General features: G+C 38.6%; 1 protein-coding gene across 2 annotated transcripts in view; it reads right to left on the minus strand.

Annotated features, from left to right (window-relative positions):
• The window catches only part of LOC121909886 (polypeptide N-acetylgalactosaminyltransferase 10-like), a 104,991-nt gene that overhangs the window by 12,973 nt on the left and 72,910 nt on the right, over nucleotides 1-19,108 (minus strand). For both annotated transcript variants that reach the window (XM_042430712.1, XM_042430713.1), the window contains exons 7-8: nucleotides 14,570-14,687; nucleotides 6,866-6,973 (exon numbers count right to left, since the gene is read on the minus strand). In XM_042430712.1, coding sequence (XP_042286646.1) covers nucleotides 6,866-6,973; nucleotides 14,570-14,687 — 226 coding nt within the window. The remainder of the gene's footprint in view (nucleotides 1-6,865; nucleotides 6,974-14,569; nucleotides 14,688-19,108) is intronic.

The following is a 19,108-nucleotide window of genomic DNA, read 5'->3' on the forward strand; positions in this document are numbered from 1 at the left end:
ATGAATTAGTTCACATTCACATTTTTTATTGGATGTTTTAAATATGCAGAAGTGGAGCTAATTTCACTTGTATGCCATAAATGCTTTGACTGCAATATATATTTTTTTGTGTTATTTTAAAAACAATCAAAGGATGTGATAGTTACATAACAATACACCTTACTGTGTAGATAAACATTAGGCCCATTGTTGAGACTCCCCTAAAATTTCATTTTGAGATTTTCAGGGGGTCCAACCTGTCAATTAACTGGTACCAGACCCCCCATGACCGCCTGTATTTCACACAGTGGTGATCTCTCTCTGTTTGTTGCTATGGACCAGCCCTTTCACATTGCACGTAGTCAATAAATCATTGAATCCATTGGTAAAATGTTGACTGGTGCAGCTTTAAATAGTTTTTCACAGAGCTTAGTTTTACTTCAACATGTCTACTCCCCCCCAAGTCAACTTCTTCTAAACAATGTTTTATCAGAATAATATCTCATCGGCAAACAGACACCCGGTGATTTATGTTAGCTTTGCGATGCTGAGGCATATCTTTGAGATGCAAGGATTCATCCTAGAGTGGTAGATAGAAAATAAATCGTTTGGTGAGGAGAGCACTGACAGGGTCCAGAAACAACAAAGAGTTAGAACTTTAACATACAGGATGACGGAAAATGAAAATCCTATGTCAAACAGTAAAAGCCACTTGAACTTGAAAGTCTTACAGTCAACTGGTTTGTTGGTAGATCTTAGTGCTTCTGGACATCCTGTCTTTAACACAGACTGAGCCATCATCTTTACATACTGCCTTATTTGATGTTTTGATTGATCTGACATTACGAAATGATCAAAGCAGCTCAGTAGAAAGGCAGCCAGTCATCACACAGGACCTGTCATTATGTCCTGGGAGGCAAGCAATGGAAAAAACAGAAGCAACTTGTGTCTTGTCATGAAAGCAGATCAAACACTGAACTAAATTATGTAGTAATTTACAGGCTGGATTCATAAAAGACAAATCATTTTTCTGTTTCCCTCTCCAGTTTCTGTTTCTCTCTGACAAGTCTATCATGACAAATGCAGCCTATTATCTCATGAAACAGTGAGCTGACTGAGAAATTGGTTTCATTTGGATTGGGTTCAAATGACTGAATATCTCACACATAAAGCTCAAAGCTGTATTTCAAAAATGCTAGTAGATCCCCAAAATGTCCACAAACAACATTAATGTCTTCATAAATTACTGGGAAAGGTATAAAACTTTATCTCCAAAACATTTCCATTGATGATTGAAATGAAATGACGCTGATGCTGTCCTTGGTTTAAATATTTCACTCAGTGTAAATATCATATAGCTTCATTGAAGTCTTGAGAGAAGCAGACAGAAAATTAGAGTTGCGATTAGTCAATTATTCAGTCAAAAGAAAATTAATCAGCAACTATTTTGATAATCAAATGATCATTTAAGTAATTTTTTATAGAAAAAATGCACAAATTTTAATTGTTTTCTTTGTCCTCTGTGATGTTAAACTGAATTTCTTTCGGTTTTGGACTGTTGGTTGGACGAAACAAGACATTTGAATTGTTTCAGTCATGTTTTACAAACTTAAAGGATAAGGCTGGTGATTTTCAATATTTTTGTTATTGTCAACAAATCTCAAGTGCAGAGTTGAATCAACAAGTATTGTGTGTGTATCCTCTTTGCCGTAGACCTCCATTGTTGACCAAAAACTATTAAAAACACGTTAGTGAGCCACACTGCTGCACTGGGTGACATGTTCCTCCATTATGAAGAGTTTGGTCACGTTCTTTTGTTTAGAAACGACTCCAAAGACTAATAACAGTGATCACGTTTCTGAAGAGTAGGTCCTGTGTGAGACAGACGCCACTGAGCATGTGCTGGGACATGGTTCTGTTTACAGAGCTTAATTAGCTTGTGCTACATATCATTACCTCTTGACTTTGTACTGAAGCTCTTTGAGAAATTCACACGGTAGTACATAAATACATAAATTTACATACATAGTATAACAATGGTGGTCTACTGCACAGATATATCAGACTTTGGATACACAAACAACATCTGTAAATATATGAATTCATTGTTGGTTTCGCTATGCAAATTTGTTGACAATAATAAAAATATAGAACATTGCCAGACATATGCTTTAAGGATAAAATAAAAGGTTTAGGAGGTTAAAACAAAAAACAAAACACATCTATTGAATCAACACAGAAACAGAACCATTATCATGTCCTGGCAGTTTTGATGGTAATGATCATAGAAGTCTGGAGCACACAGGGAATCATTTTGAAGCAGCTTGCCTCTTTGTTTGACTCCATTTTAACACTGAGCCACCTGCAGGTCTGGTGTAAAGCCTTTGACAAGACATTTTCCTGGGGAAAATGATCTGCCAAGAAACTGTGAATTGTGTGAAATTTGCGAGTGAAAGATTTTGAATTTCAGATATCGATGCAAAGCTGAGAAGAAAAGTGTTTCCTAAGAAATATTCTAGAAATATCCTGAAACCAGCTTCCTTTATACTGTATATACTGTCAGTTAGTGTGGCCATTGTAAATGTTTTGAGCAAATGAGAGCGCTTGTCTTACATTAGTCATCATAAAATGTTGGCTGGGATGAGAGCTGATATTGTGTGTTTGCATTTTTGCTGTTTTTAGGAGAGAGGTCCCTTTAGGTTTTGTATCTCTATTGCAATTTTTTGGGGTCTTCCTTAATATTTAAATGTCTTTTATCACAGTGTTTATATTGTATCACAAATGTTTCCCCTCGACTACAACAAAGCAAATTTCTGCTGTGCATCTGTAATTTGATGCGAGATGCTTTTGCAGAAGACTTAATGAGGGCAGCTTGAAATAAAAAATAAATTAATAAATAAAATATGGCCAAAATACATCATTTAGTGTATATTTAAGCCACAAAATTATGCATTTAGTGGCTTTAATGCATCTGTCATTGATCTCTATCAATCATTGTGAAAGCATCCAATATCCTAACTTCAGAGCGAGACTACGTGAGTGGAATAAAAAAGATAAGCAAGCGACGAAGTCGATACAAGCTGTGAGCGACAACGACTGCAGCGCAGACAGCTTCTTCTACAGGTTCTTTAAGCTCAGACAATTGCAAACATGAAAGATTTACACCTGAGCGATGGGAAATCCAACCATCTGAAGGCTTTGAGGTGTAAAGAAGTAAAAAAAAAAATGGCAGAGCCTGTCAGCCTCTGAAGTAAGGACGCATGTCTGGGAATACAGATGGTAGCAGCCTTGGAGGTATGGATGGTGAAATGAATGAGAACACTCTGTGCTCTCCAGGTGGAGTGGAGTTCAGTGGTTCTATATCCCTCCATGTTGACTGGACTCGGGGGGGATCCAGTAATGCACACACTGTGGATGTGTCTGGGAGGCCTTTGTTCTCAGTATTTGTACCTGCTGAAGGGACTCACCTGCTTCTTTATAAAATAAGTATGGCATCTTTAAGTGCATATAACGTTCTCTGCACATTAATGAGAGAATCATGAATGCTTACTTACAAGGATGAGACATGGCAAAAAAAAAAAAAAAAAACCCTAAAAAAGCCCTGCATATTGAAACAGCACAGAGGAAAAGGAAGTATTGGGTTTAATTCTTACTTAAGGCGAAGAATTTTTAGACCATGACTGAAGCTTTTCTTGGTGAACCATGAACAAAACCTTTAAGCAACCAAACTCTTTGTTGCCTTCCCTTAAAAAAAAGAAAAAAAGAAAAAAGTACTTGAGTAAATGAGTGCTTCAGGTCCGTCAAGTTGGAGGACTGGCAAAAGATGAATTTTAAAAAAGGACATCCCGACATTTAGTTTCTTGTAGGAGTATTGCTCCCCAAAACACCGGACCCTACACTTCCCATAATACTACCTGCTTATCTTTTAAAACTCCACACCTTAATGTTTGTAATATAGGCTTTCAATCAAAAAATCTTTAATTTGAATGTGCTCTATTATGACACTTATTATTTAAAATGAACATAATATTCTCTTCTGTGATATTAAACCATGTCCAAATACAGTTCTATCTAACAACTGAGATCAAAATAGTCATGGTTCATTTTAGCCATGTTGGAATGTAAATATTATCTCAACAACTACTGAAATAACACAATAATCTGTATAAAAGTATACAACATCTGTCAGTGATTAAAATACCATAGATTTTGAAAATATAACTGAAGTTCAATGATCAAGCTGAACCCTTTCATTCTTCTGTTATCTCCCTGTCCATCTTATTCAGTCTTCTTCCACACTAAGCCGCTAAATCTCAAAATCTATATTTGCAAGGTTTTCTCGTCACACTAAAAGGCCAAAAAGAGAAGGAAAATGGATAAATGTGTTCCTCTTCCTCTTCCTCCTCCTCCTCCTCCTCTGGTTCACAAACAACCAAATCTTTATGCAGAGCTCTCTGTCCACAGACTCTAAATCTGTTCAAAACTAAAGCTCTTTTCTGACAGAGTTCTGACATTTTCTTTTCCATCTTGAGTGTCAGTTCTGTTGTTAGGCTGCCTTTATCTGCCGTTCTTTTAAAAGAGGCATTTTCAAAACATTAAAATAGTTTCTGTGAAAGTAGATTTAACTGAGGTATCTCCACACCTCAGACAACCCCTGTTTGACATCAGAAAAAAGCTCTGTTGTCTCGTTTTTGCAGAAAAAACCTCGGCTTTCTCCACCGTGAGCGTGATAACATGTATATTTAACAGCATGTCAGTGAGTTCAGTCCACGTTGTGAGGTGAAGGAAGAGGTCTTTGTTCATTGTCTGTTTATGACCATAAAAAGCTCAAATTTCTATATATGACAACAGTGTTTTTAATTCTCAACTACAGTCCCATCCAGTCCTGACAGATACAGTACCAAACAGTTTCACCACTCATCCAGTCAACTGAAGCAGATCAGTTAAAAGGGAAAGGCCTGGTTATGTAGTTTTGAAACTACAATGCAGAGAAGAACACAAGGGACTTAAAAGAGTTAATCACAGCTTTGAGGCATGGTAAGTATTCTGGTATTGTTGTACCTGATGCCTGTGTGATATCAGCATTCAATACAGCCTCAATGAAGGGCTAATGGTCAGACAGACAAGGCAAAAACAGAGGCCAAGAGGTTTAATTACATATTCAGCTGAGCCAAACACAGCCAGGTGTCAGGCAGTGGCTGAGTCATGCATAATGAATAGCGTTCAGCTAGAGGCCAGATCAACATTTATTTTTTAAAATTTCTTACACTTCGCCCAAGTGTTAAAGCTCATGTAGAGTAAAGCAACTTCAAGTCATTACTAGAGAACTGTACGCTGTAGATTATAGATAATGGAGTCTGATATGTGTTAGAGCACTGCTCGTTAAAAAGGTACTAAAGATGTTTCAATTATGAGTGTCATTGTCAGTACGGTGTCCAAAAATGAATTTTAATGATGGTTTAAAGGGTAAATTCTTCACTTAGTTCTGGGTGATATGACTAAAAAATAAAATCTCAATTTTTTCAAGCTTGCAGTTGATTCATGATTTGAATCAGTTTTTTTGCCTCCAAAATGCAGGCTTGAAACATCATGTTTTTGTACATTTGTACAAGAATAATGAAAGACCTGCAGCGCCTGCAAGGCTGTCATCATAATACAGAGAAAACAGGTTATCTCACACAGCTATTGACTGTCGGTACCGGATGCTTCAACTAAGTATATGACAGGCATCACGTTTAATAATCAGTTTCAGCACAGATAGAGCAGAAACATCCGCTCACTAATTGATCTGCTGCTGTTTGTGTTTCTTGACAAGACATCAGCCTGATATCGCAAGACTGCAGCTAGCTAGCGTTAGCTACCCGACAGGTAGGGACAAACTGAACATGGCTAAATCTGGAAACTGTTCAGTCAACTCCCAGTGCTTCAACCAGAGATGATACCTCATCAACAAACATAAACCGAGAGTCATTTTCTGTGACTGTTAAATTCATCATGAGATAGTCAGAGACAGCTCGCCACCTGGAGTCACTACAGTCCTGTGAAGTGCAGCAGGTGCACATGTAGTGTAACTAATCACACCGATTTACTGTTGACGTTGAGACTGTTGTGATTCAAAACAGCTGATGTACCATCTACCACCTACGTTCCTTTTGACTAAAAATAAACTTTTCTGCATATTGTAATAACTTGATTTTCACAATTTTACACATCATGCAAAAACAAAAAATCTAATTAATAAAAAAGAAATAAATTTATCACCCAACTCTAGTATCAGTTCTATTTTAGGCTGAGTTTCTATTGTAATCATCACTTGAATCATTGTGGTATTAGTTTCAATATCTTTTATGAAATAAACAAAAACAAAACAAAAAACTTGTTAATGTCTTAATTTGAGAAAAAATAGTATGCTTTTGTATAAAACCCTTGTTTTAACTTGAGAAAAATAATTTAAGTTAAATGTCACATGTTGTCTAATCACAAACTGAATAATAGGAAGTAGGAGAACTTTGCCTGATCTACAGTTTTCAATATTCTGTGCTCTAAATACATTTTGGGTGATGCCAAAAAAGAATCAAAGACTGAAAATCAGCCTCAGTTTTTTATTTTCTATGGCAAAGTTTGGAGATATTATGCAAATGCTTCTTCCACCACCCCAATACAACAGAGGTAAATAGGGTTTTGTGCCAAAAGTAGCCAAAACATACATTTGAAAGTGTCAGTAGTAACGTGTCTTCTTGTTTAAAAAAAAAAAACAACCTCTGGGTGACCGACAGACCTCTCTATTTATATAATGAAACTATCAGCCTGATACCACTAAGAGAGAGGACATGTTAAAGAAGTGTTGTATCCACATTAACATGCATTAAAACAATCTGAGACTCACCCTGGCCAGGCTGACCCCTCCGGGAACTTTGTAGGGGACATACTTCCTGTAGATGTGTCCTACCCTGGAGCAAGGGATGTCCTCCATTCGACCACCACACATCCACACCTACAAAGAGACAGAGAGAGAGAGATTCAGCAGTGATAAAAACACTCATATCAAAGAGATTTTTGCTCATAGCAGCGAGATAGTGTGCATGAAACTGAACAGTGTGAATATTAGATGAGCTGACAAGGCCAACAAACGTGTTTGAATGGATAGCAAACAAGGTTAAGATGTAAAGAAAATGGAAAATATGGAAGGAGTGGGAGGATGACAGTGTAGCAGAAGGACATGAGGTAATGTACAGTATATACAGAAGGTTGTGGGGTATGTTGACTGGGTCATGAATCCAGGAGGGAGTGATAAAAGGACGGAGAAGGTAAAACCAAGAAAAAGCAGAGAGTGAAAATAATTCATAGAAAGTCTGTACAGACAGACTCATGTTTACAACTGGAGATATTAATATATTTGGTTAGCAAATTAATGTCTTTAAAAAAAACTGAAGGTATTAATCTCAGTATGTTTGGCATTTTAAATTGATGAAGGACTTACAGTACATGATCGATCAAAATTGATGTAAATGAATTTTCTCTTGATTGACTAATCATTTCAGCTATAGCTAATTAGCTTACAGAAGTAGATGGAAACCAATGAACAATCCGTCCAAAAACTGGAGAGCATGCAGTTGAAAATTATTGGCAAAAATGTAAAATATACCTAATTTATAGTTAATAAAAACTTCACTTCTTAAAATCACCAATTTCATCCTGTTTTAAGTTGATTGTGCATTCTTCATCATTAAAATCTATTATATTCAATGTAAACATGTTATACTTTTCAAAAAACATATACCGTGATGCAGGAAGCTCCTTGTGACTCTACAATATGATTCCTTCCATGCTGAATTATTCATACTTTCCTTGACCTGCCACCTCACAGCACACCATCCTGCACATCCTCCCACACCCCCTTTTCCACCGAGGCAGTTCGAGGCCCAGTTTGGAGCCGGTGCCTAATCTTGAACCAGTCAGATGACAGCTGGTAATGGCATACTTAATAGGGTTGGGTCGGTTTCCGGTTTTGCTGGTCCAGTCTAGTGTATGAGCTTAAACCAGTTTGATTTTATGTAAACTGAACTGGCTTTTATGCGACTGAACCACATGGGCTCTCATTATATTCAACTCAGGAGTGACTGAGTCACGTGCAAGACCAAGACCAACATTTTTACATCGACCCAACCCTAATACTTAGGTAGTAGTAGGCAGTATGCAGGACATACTTATTGTGTATGTAATAGACAGTACATTAGTATGTGATTTCGAACACAGCGAAAGTGTAAAGCTGTGATGTAGTCCGCCATTTTTGTTGTGCTTGAAGGTCTTCTTTTTTTCGTTTTATGGCGAGTGGCAAACAGCGTTAAGGCGCATCACTGCCACCTCCTATGTTGGAGTGTGAAATGCTTGAAGTTGGCTTGAAGTTGGGACACCAGAGACGTGTACAGTTACATAACGACTTGGGTCTCAAACCCATGGAAAAGTAAGCTGGTTCTTAGAAGGTGCGCAAGTCAATCAAGAACTAGAACTAGGTTGGTATTGGTGGAATGGGGGTACCAGATCTTGCAATCTACTCCTTTTTCTGTCATGACCAGAATCTCTTAGTTCTAGTCTGGAAAAGTTCTTTGATAAAAGCAACATTTTTCAAGTTATTTTAGTGACAATTAGTTTTGGCATACTAATGTTTTATCCAGAATGACTTGCAATGCAAGTGTCTTTCACAGTGACACAGGACATAGACTGGCCACAGGGGAAGCTCAGTGACTCAATAACGCGAGGGAGATGTTGTTCTTTCCCTGACTGGTGTACTTTTGTTCTGAACTTGAAAATTTTCAGTCAGTTTGTTGATATTCTGCATCACTCCCCTTCCCGATCCTCCAGAGTGGACATCAGCTGGCTGCTATTTCAATTCAATTACTCCTTGTCAAGTTTGTTGCACCACTCCAGCTTGGACAAACAGAAAAAGGGAGAAATAACAGATTGAATCCACCCTCTCCGCATCTCGCTATGGGGAAGGTGTGGCCTGCTGCACCAATCCCTTCCATCCGCTCCACTCCTGCACAGAGACACTTGAGCTTAATAACAGGGGAGCCTAGCTGCAGGAGGGATCAAGAGCTTGAGTTCAGGGCCAGTCAGATTAAATTGAAAGTCTTATCACTCACCTCTGACACACAACCTCTGCAATCTGCTCACCTAAAAACATGGATACTAAAATCGCTACACCAAAGCACAGGCTGGCGTTTCCTTTCATTTAAAAATAACAATAAACTTAATAATCTTCCCTGCTTTAACAAAGAGCTCCTAGTCAGTCATTCTACAGTTGCCACATGAACCCATATCTGCCTACAACATTGACTGCATTTACATACACTTTATCAGATTACTCCTGACTTTCAGTAGTCATCTGATTTTTCAGATGTCATGCAAAAGAGGAATGTGGTTTCCTTTTCAGAGGTTAGGAGACAAAGACATCCCTGCTTAACATAGGCGGGTGATGCCAAGAGATACCAGATTGTATGGTCATGTATAATTGTAGAATTTTTGACCACTAGTGGTACAACAGAGCAACATTTTAATGAGCAGGTCCCCATTCACACATTCGTGCTGAAAGTATCATTCTACTGATCGACAGTTGGCGACAGTAACATGCTAAGAAAAATAGCAATGTGCCAAAAAGAAAAAGCAGGGAAGAAGAAAGACCGTAAGTTACCAAACATGGATGAAAACAATTCAGATTTAAAATGAATCTTTGCAAATGCTTTATGAGGAGGAAATGTTTTTAATACATTTGTTAGGACTCCTTGCATTTTGGTGAGTAAACTCCATGGGGTACCTTTAACAACATTTCTTAAAGAGTTTTGAAGTCTTTGCATCTAAATGACAAAGACAGGAGACAGAGAAAGTGTTATGGCAACTATAAAGCAAGATGAAAGAAACTATTGTTGTATCCAAAACCACTGAATCTAAATTCTGAAATGTATTGATCTTCCCTTCATGATGTTAGAACTGTTCTATTTGGAACAATAAGTCAGTAGGTTATTTGTAAGGTGTTTGTTACTAAAGCTTACTAAGCAATAGAGCAAACATTAGTTCTTCTATATATTAGAATTTAACAGGGCTTTAAACAAGCATTTACCCTGCAAGGCAGCCGGAGAGATCAAGACGTTACAAGATTGCGTGAGAATCCATCTTGTCAGACTTCAAGTTATGTGCATGTGTCAGAACCAATAGTGGTTCAATCAGTGTCCTATGAGGATTCTTGTGTGATCTCTTAAATCCACCTGCCTCGCAAGGTAAGACGGTGATAGCGGCACTTGAACTTAAGGATGTCCCCTTGTACCGGGGACAGTAAAAGTAGCACCTGGGACACAATGATATGGTGTCTGGTGACAGTAGAGAAAACGCCAAATCAAATTTCGAAATAGGTGTTATTTGGATGAACTGACCGTATATGGGAATCTAAATGGTTACTTTCTCCCCTGAAAAAACTTCAGAACTTAATAACGTGACATTTTAACAGCGAAAATACAACAGTTTTTAGCCTGGTGCAATTTAATCTCCACCATGATGCCATCGCTGCAGGTGTTACACTGTATTTGGTGACTCATCATATTCTGTGACCTGCCCTGTTATTCATCTCACTCCTCATGCCTAAACCGACCTAACCAACACTGAAGGTCACACAATCTAATGGGTCACCAAATACCGTGTATCACCTGTTGGTGCAAATGCATTCTGGGATACCCAGTTAGCTGCCGATGTAGCAAAAAACCTGCGGTCAAAAATATGCTGAAGTGGCTGAAAAACACTGGCGGTAAAACAAGTAAGCCCCCTGAAGAAAACCAGTGGCAGATAAAAACCATGAAGACGTTTTGGTATCTTCCTCCCACAGCTCCCAGTCCCATTTACACTGCCTATCCAACACTCCGGTAAGTTAGCCAGCTATTGAAATATGGTTTTGATGCCTTGCTTAGCTATATAAAATGTGGTCCCTGAGGTGTCATATTATTATAATTATGTGTGATAATGACATGAGATATAGGGAACAAGAGGACGTCAAAGAAGAAGTTCAAGTTATTTCACCGGTTTTCTCCGACAGCATGGGAACAACTGTCATTCACAGTACTCGCCACCATTATGCACAGCTGCACATTTAAATCTGCACAATAATGCAACTAAAAGATTAGTGAGTGATATCTCAACCATCATTATTAAATCTCAGAGGGATGAAAAGAATGATTAATTTTATAGCGCTCATATCGGAACAGACTTTACAAACGGCTGCCAAATTTAGAATAAAATGGAAAGTGCACCTTTGATTGACATTTTACCAGAACGCAGTTGAGGCTGCAAGAATAATAACACAAAAAAAACTCCTTTGTGAACACCAGGAGATGTGAACAAAAAATACTGACAACCTTTTAAAAACAGGTGTGATAACAGAGCATTTTAAATCACTGCAGTCATTTGGTGCATTTGATCTTGTTAAAAACTCCTCTCCTTTAGAGGCGGCAGCAGTAAGGAGATAATGATGAGATTGATGTACACTTGAACTCAAACAAATTGAACTGAATGCTATGTTAAACTATGAAGCTGCTTGGTGTTTAAAATGAAATGAAGTATCGAGAACTTCCCTGGTGTAGCAGAGCGAGTCAATGAAGTGATGTGAGTTACTGAAACAAAGTTATTAAACTATATTTATTATGTAGAATGAAAAATGAAGAACTTCAATTTGGGAAAATAGCTATTAATTCAGAACAGTTGCAGAAAACTGAGGAAAAAATTTAATTTCAAGCCCTGGGTGATAGACGGTGATAGACAGATGGTTCATCCAATCAACTGCCAAGTATCTTTTTGAAAGTGTTTGCCCTTTTCCAAACAACTTCTCAAACGGTTCTGTGTAACAAACCATCTGGTGCGTCAGGTTAAACAAGCATTGACATTCAAGCTGAACCTGTTTTCTAGAACATATGACAATTTGATTTAATGTTAAGAAAAAGTGAATACAACCCTCTTACAAAAGGTGGCTCTGGCTGACAACTAACAGTTCAGTAACAATTCAAATACCGTCCTTCTTTGTTTTAGGGTCACCAAACTATATCATAGCTCATTTGCTCCACAGCTTATAATGCTGATAACTTTGACATGGTCTCAACTGGATCATTTGAAGATTCCTTCATGCCATGTGTGATGAATAAGCACTTTGTTAACCGCTCTTAAAAGTTGTTGTTAAAGTAAGAGTCACAATGTCTATTGACTAAACTTTGTTTAATCAACATAACGGATTTGGACTAAACTTGGTATTCCTGTTCAGCTTGAGTGTTGCATCCTTAAAGGGATATGTGTACACAGTGCAGCTCCTCTAATCGATATCTGCTCTTTTACACTCCTGCTGTAAAAGTAAAATTATTCACACAGTGGATGAGATGAGTCGGTTCTGTTAAACAAGCAAATGTAAAAGCTTTTATGCATGTCATATATGTGGAAATAGTGTTATTCGGTATCAGTTAGCAATAGAGAGCAACAAAAAGGATATGTATTAATATAAAGAAGAAGAAGAAGGAGGTAAAACAATTTTGGCAGTAAATTTGATTTGGACGTTCAAATTTCATAAACAGCAAAGCTACTTCACTGGAAATTTCCCTCTTATGAACAACATTTAGTATTGAAATGCAGCATATGTCCAGTCAAATCAAACTACCCAGCAGTGGCCTTTGTGCTTAATTGAGTGAGACAACAAAAGTCCTTACTCATTCAAACCAGAATTCAATTATTGTGACAGACTGTTCTGTCTATCCAGAGCTCAGTGACACAGGCAGCAGAAAGTGTGTGTGTGTGTGGGGGGGTACTAGTTCTTAACATGCTGGCCAAGTCGCAAGCAGTTATGGCTACGCTATGGAGTAATTCATGCTGAAACACCAGACAAAAGCGTAATCTAATATGGTATTCTGAGTATGATTAATGTGTAGAGTCTTCGATGCAACAGAGCATTTTCGGCTCAAATGACTTGAACAAGAGTTGAAATCATAATGAAGAATGTCTCATGTTGCTCAATTAGCTATTTAGTTTAAGAGCTGCGGATAAACAAACAAAACATTTGGAGAGTTATGGGACCACATTCAGCCTGTTAACTAAAAGGAGCTCTGGAGGAAACTTTAACGTACATCATGTGGACAAAGATCCAAAAAGTGTTGAAACCCTGCCAGTCCCAATCTGTGATATAAACGATACTGCACAGTATGAGAAGAACATGAATAACAACAAAAGCCTTTTGAGAGGGGCTGCATATGTAATACTAATAGTTGTGATTACATTAACACAGATATTTTTTATCCCAAAATGAAGAAAATTAGCTTAAAAGACTTAATCTATCCTTTATAGCACTTAGATAAAACAATAACTGTTACTATACTGAGTATATAGTTGACTATGCAAACAATGGGAACAGAAATATTGAATATTATCCATACATACATCCACCTTTTTTTGCAAAAAACAATTACATTTAAAATGTTGTGATTTTCTGTTAATTATATACTGTTATAATTTCTACTGTTAGGATGTTAAACACGCTCAAAGGTCCAAAACTTGAGGTGAACATATGTAAGCTCCCTCCGAGTCAAACACCAGGGCTTCAACCTGCGCAATGTTACCTCTTCTTCCTCCTCGTGATGACATCAGATTGATCACACATGCTCACAAATGTAAAACTTTAATAAAGTGACATATTAACAGTCCTGCAGTGAAAATCACAACAGCTTAATCTCTGCCATTGCTGCTTACAGTCGATTGGTGCAAAATGCATTCTGGGATACATAGCTTTGGCCAGCTTCAGCCACCTTCAGGTGGTGTAACTTCATCAGTCAGTCAGTCAGTCAGTCAGTCAGTCAGTCAGTCAGTCAGTGACAGACATGGTTGGAAGTCTGCTGAGGTGCAGCTTCTGGAAGGGGCTGGTATAAGATATAGTAAATGAGGAGTTTTTGAGCTGCAAATCTGCAAAAGTTGAGCTCCAGAATATAAATATGGACTTGAAACTGTGCATAATACTCCCCCTTTAAAACATTTAATATAAACCAATTAAATAAAGATTTTAAAATATCGTCAATATTAACAAAATTGGCCTGATTCCAGACCTCTGAACTCTGTCTACATCTCTGAATTTTTTCAGTGATTTAAATAGCTCTGGTGCTGTGCTCATTTGTTCCCTTGGAAAAACAAAACAATGTTGCAGGGATCAACATTGAGGACGTTATCATCCTGTGCCAAAGCCAGAAAAATAGGGACAGAAAATCTGCCACAAAAATGACGACAAGTGTGGATGATATCAACGCAGGTATACAAGAAGATTTATAGAAATAATCTCTTATATTGGCATATTTCTTTCAGTATCCATATCCAATAATAGTATGTAGTATTCGTACATACTTAACATAAAATGTACGACTCCAAACATAAAACACTGAATGACCCACTCACTTCTTGTGATTCAAGTCACTGCTCATCAGAATTGGCACGAAGGTCACAGTGACACTATTGATTGTGATCTACACTACACTGCAGGGCTGTGTGTGTGGCAGTGCTCATGTTTTTGTTTTTTTTTGTTTTTTACCTTGAAGGAGATCTCGTACTGTTCTCCTCCCCAGATCTCCAGACCCGTGTCATATCCTCCCAGCTCCCAGAACCACTTCCTGTCCACAGCGAACAGCCCACCTGCCATCACTGGCGACCTGGAAGACAGAAGAGATACACACATGAAAAAGTTCCAAAATATGAGTTATCTGAACATTATTTAAAAAAAGAACAACAATAATATTTTAGCTTTATCACAATGTCATAATAACCAAAATCCCACAAGATGCACATCGCAAAGCTCTACTTCCATTAAGTTTCTCCTCTTGTTTGGACAGCAACATTAACTAGAAAGGGCTTTGTTTTCTGAACAAAGTGTATGTGTGTTTGTGTAAAGCTCACATGGACACAGTTTTTGCTTGGGTGTTTCTTAATGGTTGGTATGACATTGCTACATGGTTTCTGCATAGCTAGGCTGCTGATAGATGTTTCTTCAGTTTTCAGGTAGTTTGCTACGTTGTTGCTACATCTCTGCTAGGTAATTGCTATGGTGTTGTGAGTGTTTGGTAGAGTGAGGTTTCATGGTTGCTGGTGTGTTCAGAGTGGGTCTTGGGCAGTTTCTGGGTCATCAGTAGGCGGTTGCTATGGTGTTGTCTTTGCAAGTGTGCGGTAGTCACACAGAGAGCTGGTGTTAATAGTAGTAGCGGTCGTGTTGCATGACAATAGGGAGACATACACTGGGTTTAAAAGCTTCAGTCTCATGCATACAAAGAGAAATTATGCATTTTACTGTTTCAGCAACATAGACAAAACGCAGTGAAACTGTAACAGACATAATAACAAAGGCAAATACTATTTCTAGATTTATTCTGTCTTTCTGATTCATTATTCTTCAATAAATGAAGTTCTAAGTGTGGTCACCCAGTTAAACTTACTGCGAATCTCCTGAATGAGACAAAATGATGAAACCACCGATATTTAACAGTCAACATTCAAGACTACAGGAGGTAAATATTTATACCGAGAAGATTTAGTGGTGTTTTTCAGGGTGTTGATCCACAGGTATTGATGAAATTTAGTTCAATAATGCCATGAATATTGTCACACTTATCTTTTTAACCTGGAACACCCTGAGCTCTGGCATTACATGAAATAGGAGGTGTAGGCCTTCATAACTCAGATTACTGTTCACTGCTGTCACTCAAAGCCAGATTTGTACATATGACCTCATGCTGCGTAGCTCCATTTGATAATATAAACTGGCAAACCACAAAGACCTATTTCAGTTGTGTTATCACCTTTTACAGGATGTGAGATGAGTCAGGCTCTCTAGACTGGTTTGACAAGCCCTGCTGTGCCAAACAACATAATGGTCCTCGGCTCAAGAGTGCAGTTGGAGATCTTCCATGGAGTGTGACTGAATGAAATGTATCGAAAAGCCTTCTCATCAGGGCACCAGTGTCAACTGTTATTTCAGGGTTCCTGACATCACCCTGTCGGGGTTCATTTTGCAATAATGACCTGCTCACTGTACATTATCCATTACGCAGAAAACAGGAGGAGCAGAAGGGAAGAGACAGAAAGCTTTTTTCCAGAGAGTATTTTTTTCTGAAATGACACAAGGTAGTCGAGATCTTGGTGGCTTTATGACTCCACTTCATTGACATACAGAGAAAAGAGGTATAAGATGAGAAACTAGAGGCGTCAACTTTCTCTCTTGAAATACTAAGTCAATCTTTTTTTTTTCAATGAGTCATTATGGTCTCAATCGCTAAATCCAGACCCTCAAATAAGTTTGCTGGTGGTCAGTTTGGAAATTATTGCTCTGTTAATAAGATTTGAAGACCTATAGTGGCTTTGATGTCTGCTGTGTGGGTGTTGATTGACAGCTGTGATTGACAGTTGGCTCACCTGCTGCTCTCCCCGGCTTCGACTCACACCGGAGTCGGACTACTGTTGCAATATTTAGTGAGTTTAATGTTACTTGATTATGATACTAGTCCTGTTAACACAATTTAGCTAAAGTAGCTAATGTTACCCCAAGTGTGCACTGCTCAGTGTTCCGAGTAAGCTAACGTTAGCTTCGGTCCGAGGTGGTGTTTCCAGAGCGTGAAAGGCAACACCCACAATCCTTATTTGGAAGGTCCTGGCTCCAAATGGAGAAGACCATAAGCTGCAGCTCTGGTCTTCAAACCAGCTCCAATGCCAACTAATCGGTGACGTCACACCTCATTACATCTATCTTTATATACAGTCTGTGGTTGTGGGTAACCATATAGGTTGCAGAGGCTTGCGGAGGAGCCAATGCGCACCTCCCATATCTCAACAATGTATTGTGCAGACCTAACCTGACGTGCCAGATGGTTTGTTACACAGAACCATCTGAGAAGTCCTCCTTGGCAACTGATTGGTAAGGGGCAGGCACTTTCATGAAATACTTGGCAGATGATTGGATGAACCATCACAGTCTCTTTACCATTTTACCTTTAGAGGCAGCTGGATTTGCGAGATCATGAGATCCCGCAATTGGTCCGAACCACCGGCGCATAACTTGAATCCTGACAATCTGCGTGACCTTGCAAATCCAGCTGCCTCGCAAGGTAGGTGCAGACCGGAGCATCATGCAATGTGATTGGGCTGCATAAACATCCAGTTGTCATATTTGAGCAAATCAAGGGAGAATTAAAGAGGAATACAGTCAAAATGTGCTCTAAATTCAACCTGAATGCAACTTGATGCTTTCTTTTGTTTGTGATATATATATTTTTTTAAATTCCTTTTACTTTGTACAATCCACAAAAAAAGATTGTTTTTGCACCCTTTATTCCGTGCTTCCCTTTGTTTGGACAACACATCTCTGAGAAACTTCTTTCAGAAATCTGTGCATCTCTTAAAATTACAATTACAATTTTTCATTTTGCAGACACTTTTATCCAAAGCGACGTACATCTGAGAGCTGATACAACACAAGCAGGGATCTAGTCAGGAGAGAACAACATGAGTAAGTGCCATAAAGCTAAGTTTGAGTCCGATTTGGATGTAGATGCCAACAGGCGGCAATGCATAGAGTGCATAGATTTTATAGAAGCAGATTTTTTTTGTTTTGTTTTTCCTCTACCTTTTGTCCATCAAGTGCAGAGGTGTTCGCGGAAGAGCTGGGTCTTTAGTCTTTTCTTGAAGATTGAGAGGGACTCTGCAGATCGAACAGAGTTTGGAAACTTGTTCCACCACTGAGGAACTACAGAGGAGAAGAGTCTAGCTAGCAACTTAAGGCCCTGTTGTGGTGGTGGTACCAGACGCCTTTCACTGGCAGAGCGTAGAGAGCGGGAGGGAGTGCAAACCTGAATGAGGGAGTTCAGGTAGGCGGGAGCTGTTTTAGTTGCTTAGTTTGTATTTGTCTTGTCTTTTTAATAATGTATAGATAGACTAACAGAGATTCAGGCTTCACAAAACTGCTCTAATTGAGAGGACTAACAGGAAGCACAAATGTTGCCCTCAAACACTTTAAATATGTTTTTTCCACACTGACTTGCCTGACTGGGTCACAGTGTGTCTGAGCAGTTCATTGCACATGGCTGGTAACTGCTGTACGCTGGAGGAAGAAAACTGTAGAAAACACAGTCGACACACACACACACACACACTCTTTGCCTCCCTGAAGAAGAGCTGAATGAAATGCTGTGGACAGACTTTCATCAGGAGACAAAGGATAAACAACAGTCGCTGCAGGGGGACAAAGGAATGATGTGTGTGTGTGTGTGTTTGACTGCACAAAATGTGGTGATTGCCAACTGTTGTATGGTTACTGGCGTGAGTGATCATAGCAAAGAGAGCGTAGACACTGTGTGGGCACTGATTTGTGGGGTGGAGATTGTTAGCTCTTGTATGCCAGAGGGAGAAAACACAAACATACTTCACCTCCCTGGAGTTGTGTGGAATGAAACACACTGGCTTCGGGATAGACATAACACTGATATCTCACAACTAAGATGAAGCTAGTGAACATGAGGAGCATTTAGCCACAGCATGTTCAAGTTTAATTCACTGGGATAACAGCCACAGGCATGTTCAGCTACTGTTTGCCAATAAAAACTGTTAAGTTTTAGCATTAATGCTGGAACCACAGTTTTATTTTGAGCATATATTTGTTATAGGGGTCTGATACGTTTACTTGAGAAACTGTAATGTAATTCAAATAAAAAAAGGGTTGACGCGGGCTTCCTGGGCCAGACACCAAGGCGTTGGATTATGCCTACCATACACTAGAAGACTTTGAAAAGACTTTTAAAAGATTCAAGTCTGACACTCTCGAACATCTAAAGACAATTAGTCATAAGGCCCTGAGTTTAGTCACAGACTATAAGAAGACTGAGGATCTTGCAGGGTCACTTTTTCAAGACTACAACTAGATTCTTAGATTATTTCCCATCTTGCTCCTGGTGGAAATTTACAAGAAGAAAAAACTGTTGAACAATGGAGCAGAAACAGAAGCAGCTTTTGGCCACAGCTTCACTGGTGTGTGCAGTGGTTTGTTCTGAAAACCAAGCCAAAAGAAAATGTAAATTAATTCAGTTATAAT

The sequence above is a fragment of the Thunnus maccoyii genome, chromosome 13 (genome assembly GCF_910596095.1).
Source record: "Thunnus maccoyii chromosome 13, fThuMac1.1, whole genome shotgun sequence".
NCBI lineage: Eukaryota > Metazoa > Chordata > Actinopteri > Scombriformes > Scombridae > Thunnus > Thunnus maccoyii.